Source organism: Euleptes europaea, chromosome 14 (genome assembly GCF_029931775.1).
Source record: "Euleptes europaea isolate rEulEur1 chromosome 14, rEulEur1.hap1, whole genome shotgun sequence".
NCBI classification, from domain to species: Eukaryota; Metazoa; Chordata; class Lepidosauria; order Squamata; family Sphaerodactylidae; genus Euleptes; species Euleptes europaea.
Window position 1 is genome coordinate 29,054,878 of NC_079325.1, and position 15,619 is coordinate 29,070,496.

General features: G+C 44.1%; 1 protein-coding gene across 4 annotated transcripts in view; it reads right to left on the reverse strand.

Annotated features, from left to right (window-relative positions):
• ANK1 (ankyrin 1) overlaps window positions 1–15,619 on the reverse strand; it is a 188,879-nt gene that overhangs the window by 98,329 nt on the left and 74,931 nt on the right. For all 4 annotated transcript variants that reach the window (XM_056860791.1, XM_056860790.1, XM_056860793.1 and 1 more), the window contains exon 2: window positions 1,003–1,104. In XM_056860791.1, the coding sequence (XP_056716769.1) occupies window positions 1,003–1,104 (102 nt within the window). The remainder of the gene's footprint in view (window positions 1–1,002; window positions 1,105–15,619) is intronic.

The window sequence follows — 15,619 nt, forward strand, 5'->3', positions numbered from 1 at the left end:
TTTGTAAATAAATAAATAACAAATGAACATGTAATGATGGCTTACATCAAATCAGACCATTGGTCCATCTAGCTCAATTAAGGTTGTCAGCCATTTGCAGACAACTCCCAACTGTTTTAGGGGGCAGGGCAAGGGTGACATAGCAGTGCACAATGCTGCAACATCACTTCCTGCTACATACCTGGAAGTGACATGATGGTGACGCTCTAGGAATTTCCCAAATCTCTATGGTTTTACCATAGAGATTTGGAGAGTTCCTAGAGTTCTACCATGGTGTCCCTTCTGATTATATAAACGGAAGTCACATTGTTGTGGAAGCAGAGGGAGCTCAGCAGCAGTAGGTCTCCTACTATAGTGGGAAACCGGACTGTCCTAAGATAAATGTTTTCTACCCTGACACCTCTCCAGAGCCTCAGGAGGGGCTTATTCCTGCTTTCATTTTTAAAATGGAGATGCCAGGAAATTAGGTAATCCATAAAATAACTAAATTTATTCCAGGTTAGGTGTCTATGCAATGCATACCATGGCAAAGAGAATATTTTTTCACTACAGAACACTTACATGCTAATCTAGACAATCCCCCCCAAAAAGGGTAACCATCTGTAGGTGCACCAGCTGTAGGCACGCTTTGCCCAATTATGGTTATGCAAACAGTGAATGAAATTATGGTTATGCAAGTAGTAAATGAAAGCCACTCCACAGTGTCAGAGAACCTCTCCCCTTTATTATTTCTTCACCCATTCCAAAGCTTACATTAAAAATGATTTGAACAGCTGAACCCTGGCAGAATAACATGAACCTCTGGCATGTTTTAACATCCTACAAGGGACAGAGCTCAAGGAAGGCAGAGAGTAGTTCTACTGTCACCACAGCATCCTAAAAAAACAAAAGTTGGAGGAGCAGAAAGCCACCCAAATCGCTTGAATGGGGGTCTGAGGTCATCCCAGTCAACAGCCCACACTACAGGAGATGGTGAGTGCTGTGGAAAAGCTCATGACCTACCTGATTGCAGGTGTTAATATCCACACCATTCCTCAGGTGATCCAATGCTTTGTCCAGGTTCCCAGATCGTGCTGCCCGAAGAAAGCTGGTTGCTGCATCAGCCTTGGAGGGAAAAGAGAAGGGAAACAGTCAACAAGAGCATTTTGCAAAGCTGGGCTAACCTGGGCCTAGTTTTCATAGAGGTGGTAGATTTGTACTTGTGCTTTGCCGCGTCAGATGGGGCTTACTCAAGTTCTCTTCGACGTTAGCTGTCTCCCTCAAAAATAATATATTTTTTAAAATGTACAACGATTTCTTTTATTTGGGGACACTCTCCTTTATAGGTCAGGGAACCTTTTACTCTGGGCCTGCTGGTATATGTAGGGTTGCATAATTTTCAAGAGGAAAGAAATGTTTAATTCTAGAGAGAGTGCTCTCAACAATCACTCCTCCCCTCCCAGACACAGGCCTTTACAGATGACGATTTCCCAAAGGGGGTGGCAACCGGTAGCACTTTGGTAATGGTCCCCAAAGATTAGGAACCAGCTCTAAATACAATATGCATGATACTTTTCCGATCAGTATTGGCCTGCAAGAATCAAGTTCAGATATTTGAAATAAACAAGATCTTTTAAGGAAAATGTGTTCAGAGTAGAATGGATGACTCAGAAGTATGAAACCACCAGTTATCTTTTGATGCCAGCTGCCAGTATGCATCAATGTTTCACCAGCATTTTAACTAAAACTACATATTACAAGAAATATAAGCTGCCAGTGAAAATGGCAGTCCTGTGTTGCATTTTCCTCTTGTTCTCTGTATAGGGTTGCCAGGGCTCCCCCAATGGAAGGAGGCCTTCCTCTGGAAACTCACACTTCCAGATGCTGCTCTTTTCAGAAGCAGGAGAAAAAAAATTGCCATCATTGTGTTCAACGTAATATCGCTTCCAGGAAAAACCTGGAATTGATGTCATTCACTCTAGGAATTCCCAGAAACTCTATGGTTTTACCACAGAGTTTCCGGTAATTCCGAGAGTGACATGACATTACTTCCAGCTTCCCCTGGAAGTTATGTCACGTTGTGTGCAGCAACTGTGCCCCTATGTCGCTTACCCCCCCCCCATCTCCCACCAAGTGCCAGCTGGCAACTCTACCTCTGTAGTGTATAATACAACTTCCTTCATGTCCTACTATCACTACATAGCGTTTTTCGCAACCTGTATCCTTGATAACCACTGACGGAGCCTTGGTGGCTCTGTTTTTGGACAGAAAAGCAGGGTATAAAATTTGTAAATAAATAAATACAGTGTTAATGTGATGACAGCATGACAATAAATTGTGCTGCTGATGATGAAGAGGGAAAGATTCACATGGGGCTCCCATTTTCAGCAGGAGTCCTGTTTGTTCATATAAATATTGTTTTACCCTCAATGAACAGCTCCTTGAGGCCTGTTTTGGACAGCAGGAGGAGTGCTCATTCATCTCATCTAATTAGAAATAAATTGAAAATTTTAAATTTCAGGTTTCAAATATTTGAATTTAACTACATTAATAACAAAAGAAATACACATTGCCAATAGGGTATCATGGTTAGAGCAAAGGTCCAGGATAGGGTTGCCGGCTCCTGGTTGGGAAATACCTGGATATTTGGGGGGTGGAGCCTGAGGAGGGTGGGGTTTGAGGAGGGGAGGGATTTCAATGGGGTATAATGTCCACCTTCCAAAGCAGTCATTTGATCTGATCTTTGTCACCCAGAGATCAGTTGTAATAGCAGGTTAAATGCCAATAAAGGTTCTGTTTTCTGTAATAGCAGGAGATCTCCAGCCACCACCTGGAGGTTGGCAACCCTAGGTCAGAGATATTTTTGTTCAAATCCCTGCTTAACCATGCTTCCTGGGTAACCTTGGGCCAGTCAAGCTCAACCTACCTCAAAAGGGTTTTGTAAGGATATACAGGAGAAACATGTTTACTGCCGTGAGCTCATGGAAGGAAGGGCAGGATCAAAATTTAATAGACAGTCAAGGTGGTCTTTATCTTTGATAAGACTGGTTATCTTCCTTGTTGAGGGTGCACTCTTATGCAAGTCCTTGGATACAACTGATTGAATCTCAACTTCCCTTTTTGGGAATTCAGATCGAGGACCTGAAGTTATCCGGGATTTTGAGCCATTTGTATGAACTGGATTTCTTGAGTTCTTTTGATAGAGCATGTAGAGTTTGTTCCCCTCTTTATTTAGATTTGTCATATCCAAGGGCATTTCCTGAATATTTGCAATATTTAACCATCCCATGATATAGAAGAGTGTTTATGTTAGCTAGATTAAACATGATACCTTCTCAGGTAATGGATAATCACTTTTTTACTCGAATAGATTATGTTTGTGTCAATCGGGGTGAACTGATACACTGGAGAATTGTCTTTTGGGATTTTTTTTAAATTCAGATATAAGAAAATTATGGATTTTGCCATTTCTTCAAGGGTGGACAAATATACCTATTGGAGAGAAACCGAGAGTGCTCCTAGCAGGTATTGAACACATGGCCACCTTGGGTGTTGCAGTTTTTGTCTCAAGCTATAAGATATAATAGTATGAATAAATAAATAAGTCTGAGTCTGGAGTCAGATTATTAGGATTGTTTTTAACTTTATTAGTGTGATACTCCTCAAGGGTGTTGGATCAAATGAGTAGTTTAAGTATTGTCAGCAGACAGACAATAATACCACTGCAGGAATACCATTCTTAAGCACAGAGGTTATCAGAGTAATAACATTCACAAAGAGGGAACTAAAAGATACCAAAACACTCAACTCTGCGATGCCAGCTTCTACCTCTTCACAATTAATAGATTCCATTAAAACTTAGACTATATTTTCTGGTCCAAAATCTAATTAAGGAGCTCATCATGAACATGTATTTTTTGTGGGTTTGTGTATTTTGTTTAAGAGCTGTTGTTTTCATTAGTTTAGCCGCATGCCAGAACACCTTGTACCATTCCTATTAAAGACGGATTCTTCCATTTGGATGCAATTAAAGGCCTAACTAGTAAAGACACTGGGAGACCTGTAAATGGTATGGCCAAGTGGTTTTTATTGGTAAATAGCATCCATGGGGAATGGGGATTCTGATTCAGATTGGAAGTATGGCATGGGGGGGGGGGTTAATACACACAAACACCTCGATCATTTCCCCTGTCTCATTCACAGGCCCCATATTATCTAATACAAAATTACTGACGGCGGTTGTCCAGGTATTTGGAATGAGGTTCTGTCTATGTCTGGATGAAACCTATCTCTATTTTTCCTTTTCATCAATCAGAAAATGTGATGGATGTGCTGAACAGCATGCCTGGAGTCAGTATTAAGCAGGAAGACACATTTATTTAATAAACTGAAATTCAGTCTAAACAGGATAGGTTTGTTGATGAGCAGTCATCCAGATCTAGATGGTAGCTTATGGCCTGTTCTGGACAGGGTTGTACTCCTCTTGAAGGAGTAGGCTCACCACTTCGAAGGGAGTACATTTAAATCTTGTCTTACTTTGGATGCCCAGATGTCTTCTATGTGTGTTTATGTGCGTGTGTGTATGTGAAGTGCCGTCAAGTCGCTTCTGACTTATGGCGACCCTATGAATCAATGTCCTCCAAAATGTCCTATCTTTGACAGCCTTGCTCAGATCTTGCAAACTGAGGGCTGTGGCTTCTTTATTGAGTCAATCCATCTCTTGTTGGGTCTTCCTCTTTTCCTGCTGCCCTCCACTTTTCCTAGCATGACTGTCTTCTCCAGTGACTCTTGTCTTCTCATAATGTGACCAAAATACGATAGCCTCAGTTTAGTCATTTTAGCTTCTAGGGTCAGTTCAGGCTTGATTTGATCTATAACCCACTGATTTGTTTTTTTGGCTGTCCACAGTATCCGTAACACTTTCCTCCAACACCACATGTCTTCCATAGCTCATTTTAATTGGTACGCCAGTTGCACCCCTTCTTGGAAAGGAATTACATTCCCTCAGTTACCCACATTCTGGTCATGCCAAGGTTATATTACACTGTATTTGGAGTTGCCTTTGCAGACCTTTCACATGTCCAGCATGCTGTGGAAAGATCACGGACATGACTGACAACCGAGAGGAGACCTATATCAGGGTGGGGGCCCTCGTCGGCGATGTCATGATGTCACTGGGAACAGTGATGTCACTTCTAGTGCGACCCGGAAGTGACATCATTACATAGGGGTGACACTCTAGCATTCGCCCCAAACTCAAATTATAAAGTTTGGGGCAAAAGCTAGAGTGGTGCCCAATGTGGTGATGGCACTTCCAGGTCAAACTGGGACTGACATCATAGTGTCAGTGCAACACCGATTCTTTCTCCCAGTATTTTCCCCGCCGCCTAACTAATTGGCAATAGGCAAAGCTGGCAGAGGATGGGAGGTTTCCTGGCAAAGTGGGAGAGCTGTCCTCCCTAGAGCCACACCATAATGCTGCATGATCTACAATGGCTTTTGTTTAGTTCCTGGGCACAATTCAAAATGCTGATTTGTGCCTATAAAACAGTCTGAGCTTGGGGCTAATGAAGGACTATTTGTTCTCCTACAAACCTGCCTGTTCACTAAGGTCATCTGCCCTTCTATTGGGTCCCTCATTATCTGTGGGAAAATATAAGAACATAAGAAGAGCCCTGCTGGATCAAACCAATGGTCTATCTAGTCCAGCATCCCATCTCACACAGTGGCCAACCAGTTACTCTGGAGGGCCAACAACATGGCATAGAGTCAAGGCCTTCCCCGATGTTCCCTCTTAGCACTGGTATTCATAGATTTTCTGCCTCTGAATGTGGAGGTTCCCTTTAGTCACCATGCCTAGTAGCCACTGATAGCCCTATCCTCCATATATCTATCCCATTCTCTTATAAAGCTGTCGATGCTTGTGACCATCACTACATCCTCTGGCAGTGAATGTAACATTTCAAGCACTCATTGAGGAAAGAAGTACTTCCTTTTGTCTGTCCTGAATCTATTGCCCATCAACTTCATTGGCTGCCCTGGGTTCCAGTATTTAGGGATAGAGAGAGAAAACGTTCTCCCTATCCACTCTCCATGCATCTTCAGACAGATGCAGGATCCCGGTTTGGGAATTTCCCGTTTTTCTCATGGTGAAAAAATCGAGGTAGGATTCTCTTCCTAGGAAAAATCCTAGAGGAGAATGTAATGTCTGCACAAGCATATTGCCTGTAAGCCCCTTAATGGAAATCCTTTTCAACACAAGTAGTGCTTCCACAAAGAAAAAAAAAGTGCGTATATTGCACCCCATGACAAACATTGTAGGGTCCAACTGAATTTTGCTTGCTTTGGGGTTTGCTGGAGACCAGCCTTGCTCACTCTCCACTTGAAGCCACTTACCCATAATCTTCTGAATCTTCTGGGATGCCACTTGAAGAGGAGAGAACTTGTACTCACTTATACACTATTGATTGATCCATCTATCTAATTTTCTGTTTTGCTTTCTACTGTAACATATTTCTCCGAGTTCAGTCGGAGAACAAAGCATAACAGTATCCACTGGGACTTTTCAGTTCGATAATTCCTGACCACCAGCTGCCAGAGACTGGGAAGCATTACCTGACATCCTGTTAATGAGAATAGGAAAGGCATGGAAGATAGAAACACCGGAAGCCAGTGACAATAGCCTAGGTACTCCTAGTACTCAGGATCCAGTTGCTCCTGATTGGAAGAGATCTCCTGCATAGAGCTGAAGCAGATCTGCCCCCAAGCAAATGTCATAAGGACATTGTTTAGACATCTGTAAATTAAAACTTGTCCATTGCCTAGCATTGATACTCAGAGTTTTTTTTTTGTTTTTGTTTTTTAAATAGCTTGCCCTTAAAAAAATACTTTTTGGGAAAGTCTAAGTCAAACCACCCAGACAACAAAGGTCAGAGTAATGACGTTTCAATGGCAGGCAATGTTCCTGGGGAGAAAAAGTACTATTGTTCAATCACATATGCCCATGGATTATCACTCCTCCAAGAAGAAACATCTTGAACTCAACATTTGGGACAGTTTAAAAGCAGATGGATGGCAATACTGGGTTGCTGAAAAAATAATTTCAACATTAAAAGTGGTGTTAGGTGCACACTTGTCCTGCTATCGGGTCTATTTTCAGAGGTTTTCTTTTTCATTTTAAGTGCTTCAGAAACCTGCACAACCCGTTCAGAGATGACAGTAAGACAACAAGAAATGAGCTCATGCATTACAAGAAGCAAATGCCTCTGCCCAGCTGCTTCTGACTCTTTAAAAGCACCGTGTCTCTCCCAGCCCTGGGAACACAGTCTCTGAGAAGTCATATTTCATCCTGTGAACACTGGTGTGGGTCAGCTCTCTTACTGGCCTGGCCTGCCCAGACCGGATTTGAACTCTTGCATAAGCCTGCAGGAATGGGACCTTCCCCACCACACCGGAAGTGGTGCAGGCAGGTGCCCAAGAGGGGGGAGGTAACCAAGATATTTGGGCTATAATTAACCATGCACTTGTTCTGGCCTAAGATCCTATCCAAGAGGCCCTGAGCTCAGGAGCGGAGCAAGATGGGAGAAGGACGAAAACTGTCAACACACAGAGGAAATTTATGAATAGAACGGGACCTTCTACAACCCCAAAGCATTTGAAAGAGTTTTCCTTGCCCTGTGCAGCTACCAACTGCAAGCTAGCAATACGGCATACATGCCAGTGGAACCCACAGAGCTTGGCCCATTGCCTTTGGCACAGCAGTCTAAAAGTAATAAAAGTGATGAGAATGGGAGTAGGGTAGGAACTGACTCCTTATTACTGCTTGCTAATGAGGAAGATCAGCACACAGGCACACCACAGAACTAGCAAAGATGGCCATAACAAAATTTGCAAAGGTAAAACAGACCCTCACCAAACACAGTCTGGGACTGACAAACTGAAGTGACAAGAAGGAGACCCACAGAACCTACAGAAAATCAAGACTAAGCAGGTAGAACCAGGGCTAACCCAAGCCATTTTGATATTTGAGGCAGGGGGGAAATGCCAAATGGCAACTTTTCTCCTACCATAGAGCATCAGGCAAAATCCCTCCTCATAGCATTCATGTGATGACTGATTATTATTCCAAAACTGCTTATTCTGAATCAACATTCCAGATTCTCCACTACTTTAAATACTAGACTCAGAATAATAACTTGGAGATACATTCCCAATGTAATTCGGAGTTAACACATGGACACAAAGCTGCCTTATACTGAATAGGACTATCAGTCCATCAGAGTCAGTATTGTCTACTCAGACTGGCAGTGGCTCTCCAGGGTCTCAGGTGGAGGTATTTCACATCACACACCCTTTTAACTGGAGATGCCGGGGATTGAACCTGGGACCTTCTGCATGCCAAGCAGATGCTCTACCACTGAGCCACAGCCCGTCAGCATATCCCACTCCCCAACTGGTGGCATTTTCCTAATTATATTAAAAAAACTCCTTTAAGTCTCCATCCCCTGGTAAATTTCCGTTCAGCGAGGGCAAGTTATTTTTTTGCTGATTCCCCAACCGCTGCAGACCCCCAAACGGTCCCTCAGGATGTTCTTGAGCATCCCCTGTCTCCCCAGAGCAGCATTTTGGGGAAGATTTTTAGCTGCAGCAGAAAGCGGGGGGGTCCATTCGCCATATTCTGTTAACAGAGATTTAATATGGGATCTAAGCCAGTATTTGTACACAATCTGAGCATTGTTAATGCGGGAGAGGCAGTAGAAGAGAGATTATTCAACCTTCACACATTATTTAGAAGTCCCTGATTGTCCACCCAAATCAAGCAGGTTGAAGTTCTGATTAGGTGCACCTTTCTTGTTGCATTGTTGTGAGTTACTTGGAGCCAAGACCTCTGCTACGTTGCTCTACAAAATGCAACAATGTATAATCAAGTATGCCATTAATTGCAGTTTTATTATTCTGAAGCAAACTCACAACCCACAAGCATGGAATAAAAAGTTTAACTCCACCTTCTAAATTGTCTTTGGAAAAGGGACACACCTCTTTAACTATATGTCTGAAGGAAAAGGAGGTAAGACATGTTTAGGAAGTAGCTACTCTGCCTTCAGTGATTACCACATGAAAAAAGATGCACCCTTTTAAATTACAGGGAGAGATTGATTGTTTTATAGGTTTCATAGATTTTATAAGTATTGGTCGATGTTTGTTTGGAAAGAATTTCGTTTTTACTGCTGTATTATTGTAAATCTTAATAAATATATATATATTAAAAATTACAGAGGATGTGTGAATGGAGGTGGCCGTTAAAATATGTCTGGAGTAACTAATTTGCATTAAGTGAGAACAGCCACAAAAATCTGCAGTCGCTCAATGTCTGAAGTTCGGGTTGGAGTGGCAGTTAATTGACTAGACTGACTGTCAATTATTTGACTGCAGCCAAATGCTGCCAGTATTGTATACTCCGAAAAATGTTCTTGTGCAAGTAGAAACTTCCCTTTTGCTGTTGCATCATGGAGTCCTCTCCACGGCACAGGACTAGCTGCAGGGTTTCTTGGGAGGAGGTTGAGTAAGATGTTCTTCATTGTCCCCATACTAAGCATGCTGCCCCATTGTTCACAGCCTTGTTGGAGGAAGCAGAGTGTGTCTCCTTCATGTTCCTATGAGCTCTGGCAACACCAGAAAGACTTGGAGCATGAATAGGGTTGCCAGCTCCGAGTTTGGAAACACCTGGAGATGGGGGGGGGGAGTGGAGCCTGAGGAGGGCAGGCTTTGGGGAAGGGAGGAACTTCAGTGGTGTATAATGGAGTCCACCTTCCAAAATGGCCATTTTTTCCAGGTGAACTGATCTCTGTCACCTGGAGATCAGTTGTAATAGCGAGAGATCTCCAGCCACCACATGGAGGTAAAAGCAGAAAACTTGAGCTGTGAAAGTTGATGGCAAAAAATATATACAGCTCTTATGGCTAAATTGTAGTCAAACACAGCTTCTTAGATATCCATTTGAATATTGTATTTTTTCTTTTCTTTGATTACGTTATTTTCTTTGATTATATTATATTTTCTTTTATTTTCTCCGGAGAAAATGGCAGCTTGGGAAGGCGGACTTTATGGCATCACTTCCCTGCTGATTTCTCTCCTGCTCCCAAACTGCACCCTCTCAGGGCTCCGCCCCCAAATCTCCAGGAATTTTCCAAGCCAGGGTTGACAACCCTAGCCAGAAGACTTGCCAAAGAAGCGGCCCTTTGCAAGCAAGTGCAGTTTTCTAGAAGACAGCCGTTTCTGCAGTAAGCAGAATTATCTCTCTTTCAGGTCTAACAAATGCATGCTCTAAATACTTGATTATCTGACCGAGCCTTCTTTTGTTGACCAGTCAAATTGCCAACACTCTCTAAAAGTTCTAGTGACTTTTGATAGAGTAGGAGAGACAGAAAATAGGAGGAATTTGCGCACAATCCCTTTAGCAAAATTCAGACCAAAGGCCTGGAAGCGCCAGAGGAGGGCTAAGCTTGAGAACCAGGGCTGGCTGCCACTGATCGAGGAGGGAGGGAGAGGATAGTTCAGAGCTCTCTCCCACAACCCTAGCTTCAAGGGTTTAACAACAGAACCCCAAGAGGATGCCCCAGGTTGTCCTCTCAGGCTTGTTGACCCTGAACAGGACCTTTGTGTAACTGTGATGCCTTGGCCACTCCCAGCTCTCCCTTCACCCCAGCTACCATCACTTTTGCCTGTCTTAGGAACCACTTCACACATTATGAAATTAAGAACCCAACAGCAGCCCTGCTGGATCAGATCTGCTGGATGGAGCACCTAGTACAGCATCCTTTTCCCCACAGTGGCCAACCAGATGTTCACAGAAAGCCCACAAATGGGGCACGGAGGCCAAAGCCTCTCCTAGGGTTGCCAACCTCTAGGTACTAGCTGGAGACCTCCTGCTATTACAATTGATCTCCAGCCGATAGAGATCAGTTCACCTGGAGGAAATGGATGCTTTGGCAATTGGACTCTATGGCACTGAAGTCCTTCCCCTCCCCAAACCCTGCCCTCCTCAGGCTCTGCCACAAAAACCTCCCACTGGTGGCAAGGAGGGACCTGGGACCCTAGCCTCTCCCCATTATTGACCCCAACAATTCCCCATTATTGCCCCCAGCAACTGACATGCACAGCTATACTGCCTCTAAAATGGAGGCTCCATGTAGCCGACATAACTAATAGCCATTAGTCCTTTAGGGATTTTAGGGATTTATCTAATTTCCCTTTAATGCCATCTAAGTTGGTGGTCACATCTTGTAGCTGCAAATTCCAACAATTAATTATATGGATGATATTGCCAAATCCGATAATCTTGCATTTAAAAATATATGATATGCATACATGGTATGGTATGATGGAAATTCACAACCAATCCTTGCTCCCCACTACATGTAAATACACAACAAGCCACAAGTCTAAGACTGCCAGACCACAGGTGGGTTTTGCATTAATCCTTCCATGTGCTCCAGAGGAAAAGATTCCAAGTTCACTCGATATTGGAGTCCCTGTGACCTCAGGTCTCCTACCCAGCTCTGCCCTGCTCCCCTCACCCCCACCCAGATCATCCTCAATCCTCGCTTTTGTTTGCAGTTCAGCCAGCAGGGGCCAGCATGACGTGGCCCCATTTGACAATGCCGGCCACATGTGTTTGCTCAGGGTTCCACAAACAGCTGCTGCAAGCGGCCCCGGGGTTTCTGTCCAGAGCAGTAAGCATAGTTTCCCACAGAGTGGTGATGGTGGAGGCAGCAGAATGACTCTAGTGTTTGTCTCTCTGAACTCTTGGGGAAACGAACAGCCGGAGACCCTGGTGTGGAAATGGATTTCGGAGCTCACAAGACAGACATTGTGCAGCGTTCAGCTTGCTAAGCTATTGTCTATCAGCAGCCAAGACATCCCCCCTCCCATCACAGCTCTGAACTTTCAAGCCCTGTTTTGTGGCTCAGCAAACAGTAAGACCCAAGAGGCAGTTTATCTGCTGCAGAAAATAAGCAACTCCAAAGGAAGAGTTGCTGGCACGTCCACCTATCCACATGTCAAAAAGAGAGAGACTCCCATAAAACAACTCCATGTAAACACATGCGCGCGCGCGCACGCACACACACCCTGAACAACACAGGCTGAAATACTATCACTGCCAGGTTCTAGCAGTAAGGTGCTTTCCAGGACAGAGCAGAGCTATTAGGGAGGCAGGGGAGGCTAGCGAGAAGAGTGAAAAGCAGAGAAGAGATTCCGGGCGAAGCAGAAGGGGGTCGTATACTCACAACAGAGTCTGGACCGGACTTGCGCCGTAGTGCTGCCATAGCCCAGCGCTCGAGCCGAAACCCGAGCCCGATTTCCTTCTCTCCCCTTCCTGCCTTCGCTATTCCCCACCTTTGGGTGAGCCAAAAAGTTGCATTGCATCCTGTCTAAAAATACAGACTCCCTTCCTCTCGCCAGTGCAGCCTCTGCAGGGTAAGCCAGATGCTAATGGAATATGTTCCTTCTTTCCTCTCCCCACTATTATGTCAGGCGGGGATATTTAATAGCTGCCTGCCTCCCAGCAACAAGCTGCTGGCTGCCAACCCATGGCAGTATGGGTCATAGCTTCCAGTGCCAGTGCCACACGGGGAATGGGAGAACGGGGAAGCAGCTGGCACCCCAGCCAGGAGCAAACGGGTCCAAGGCATTTGGCTGCCCAAGGAAGGAAACGGCCCCAGCAGCGTCACTCTTAGTACTAATTAACTGCTAAAGAGCGATCGGGGGAAGTTCTCCTGCTCAAATTCCTTGCAATTAATAGGAGCTGTTCAAGTGCAATGCCATTCATTTGTGCAGGAGAAGTTTCCAGTGGATCGGGTCTAACTGCTCAAGCATCTCTCCCCCCACTATGCTACGCCCCCAGATTCACTGCCTGAGATTGCAGCTTCACTATGGGGCTAGCCTTTGGGGGTGAAACTGCACTGCTCATCCCTCCTGCCCGCTTCCTCTTCTGTTCCTCCTCACTGTAAAAAATAAATAAAAACAAGTTGGTAGAAAAACAGGAGCGCCTCTTAAGATCAGTTAGATTCGAATCCAGTAGCACCTTAGAGACCACGCAAGATTTTGGGGGTATAAGCTTTCGAGAGTCAAAGCTCCCTTCATCAGATACCTAATGAAGAGAACTTTGACCGTTGAAAGCTCGTACCCCCAAAATCCTGTTGGTCTCTAAGGTGCTACTGGATTTGAATCGAGCTGCTCTACTGAAGACCAACAAGGCTACCTGCTGAAACTATCTTAAAGTCAGCATGGCCCAAGACTACATTGCAGAGCCTCTCCATATCAAGAAATTCCAGAACAGACCATAGTATTAACGCCACACAGCTGTACAACTTGGGACTGGTCACAGACATAAAGTCAAAGGCTCAGAGACAGCAACGTCCTTAAACAGCGTATTAGAATTGGTGGAGGACATGTAACAATCATGCAGCTATGGATTATCCAAAGGCAAGAGCGTCTGGATTCTCAAAAGAAGCTTTAACAGAACTTTCTCCTTGCCAGACTATTTCCGCTGGTCAGAAATCCATAAATTTAGACAACCGTTCTTATTGGAGAGATGAAATGCCTTAGACTCAGCCGAGACACAAGGGCGATACAATAAAATTATCGCAGAAGAACGAAAGTGCCCATTTTGTCCAGATCAAGTAGGCTCCCTAGCCCACATTGTTTTAGCATGTCCATAAAATAATATTGCATGAAATAAATATATCACTTCCTGGTTAAAACAGCTAAAGACACTTTCTGAGAAGCAGATACTGTGTTATCTGCTGTCAAGTAGATCAGTCAATTGCGTGAGAGATGTGGCAGTGACAACTTTTCTCTTTATAGTGTCAAGGAAAAATTAAATAGCCAATGGCTATAGATGAATAGCCAATGCTGTTAAATCTAAGGAAAAGGAAAAGCATCTTTAGGTTAAGTCCTTGAATGGAAGTTCAGAAAACTTAACATTTCTGGGATAGGAGAATAGGCCCTTTTTACAGAAGGAGAATTAGTGAGGAGTTAGGCACAATAAAGATTGGAATAAATGAATAATTTTGTCTGCTGGGGACAAAGAAGTAAAAGTTGGCTGGAGACAACGGCTTTTGCAGAGAACTGAAAATGGTATGAAAGAAGGATTGCTACTCATGAGGTGTATGCTCACCTGACTTTGTGGTCTGATTATCAGGGCTTTGCAATTTTTTTATTGCTTTAAAAGCCTACTAAACCTGTGCAAGGAGAGGTACCAGAGAGACAAGAGTAGATTTGCTAACTGGGCTCGACTTTTGCCTGGGAGGGCAGAATATAAGATTTAAATTAAATTAAAAAATAAATTCATGGGGATTTGGGCCTGGAGAGGGTGGGGTTTGCGGAGGGGATGGACCTCAGCAGGCCATAATCCCATAAGTCAACCCTCCAAAGCAGCCATTTTCAGCAGGGGAACTAGAGTTGCCAACCACCAGGTACTAGCTGGAGATCTCCTGCTATTGCAACTGATCTCCAGCCGATAGAGATCAGTTCACCTGCTTTGGCAATTGGACTCTATAGCCTTGAAGTCCTTCCCCTCCCCAAACCCCGCCCTCCTCAAGCTCCACCCCCAAAACCTCCCGCCAATGGCGAAGTGGGACCCGGCAACTGTAAGGGGAACTGATCTCTGTAGCCTGGAGATAAGCTGTAATTCTGGGAGATCTGCTGGCCCCACCTGGACGTTGGCAACAAAAGGCATGTATCATACACCATGAAAAGCAAACTTCTCTCAGCCTGTGTTCTCTTGTTTGTTTCCAGCCTCAGTGTTCTGCACTACGATGGAGAGTTTTCTTAGCCATCACAAAGCCAAAGACAGGAGTGAACGACCAAATACTTTAATCACTGTACTCTAAAATAAACTGTGAAGCACACCAAAAACATTCACTGATCTGAGGTTGGGAAAAGACCTAATACTGATTAGGGGTTGATTTAGAAATCCCCTGACTTTGCTCAAACAGGCTTTTTCCTCCAGGCTAGGAACCGGTTCTGCCAGCCTGCAGCAAAAGTCAGCATGGACTGCCCAGTTTTCAGGCACCCATGATGTCACCCACATACCACACCACAAATCCTCAAAGCAGTTTTACACTTTTTAAAAGTTACCTGTATTAATAATCACGATCATTATTATTCTGATGCATGACCACATAAATATACATGTGCCTCTTTTTATTTTTAAAAACAGACAACACATACATCTGAATCATGGAGAGGAAGGGCCATGCTGATATCTAAGCCAGCATCCGATTTGTTGATATGTCCATCCATCATTCAAATTGCAAAGCTAGGCTCACACTGCAGCAGAAGCAATCATTGCGAATTCCCTTGTTCATAGTGAATCTGTCTTCACTGCGGGTCTTCTTCTTTTTTGCTTCTAAGCTCCTCTCCTCAATTTTGAATGCTGGCCAATTTGAAGGATGGCTTTTGCTCCTAGACTTTGTGAGCAAAATAGATTGGGCTCTTGCAGTACCCAAGGCACAACATTAGCTACTCACGGACTAATGTCAAGAAGAAAAAGAGTCTTCTAAGGAATTTTTTAAAACTGCTGACACAGTTCAGAGAAAGAGTCTACATGGCTCAGGATACTATTGGGATCAGGACC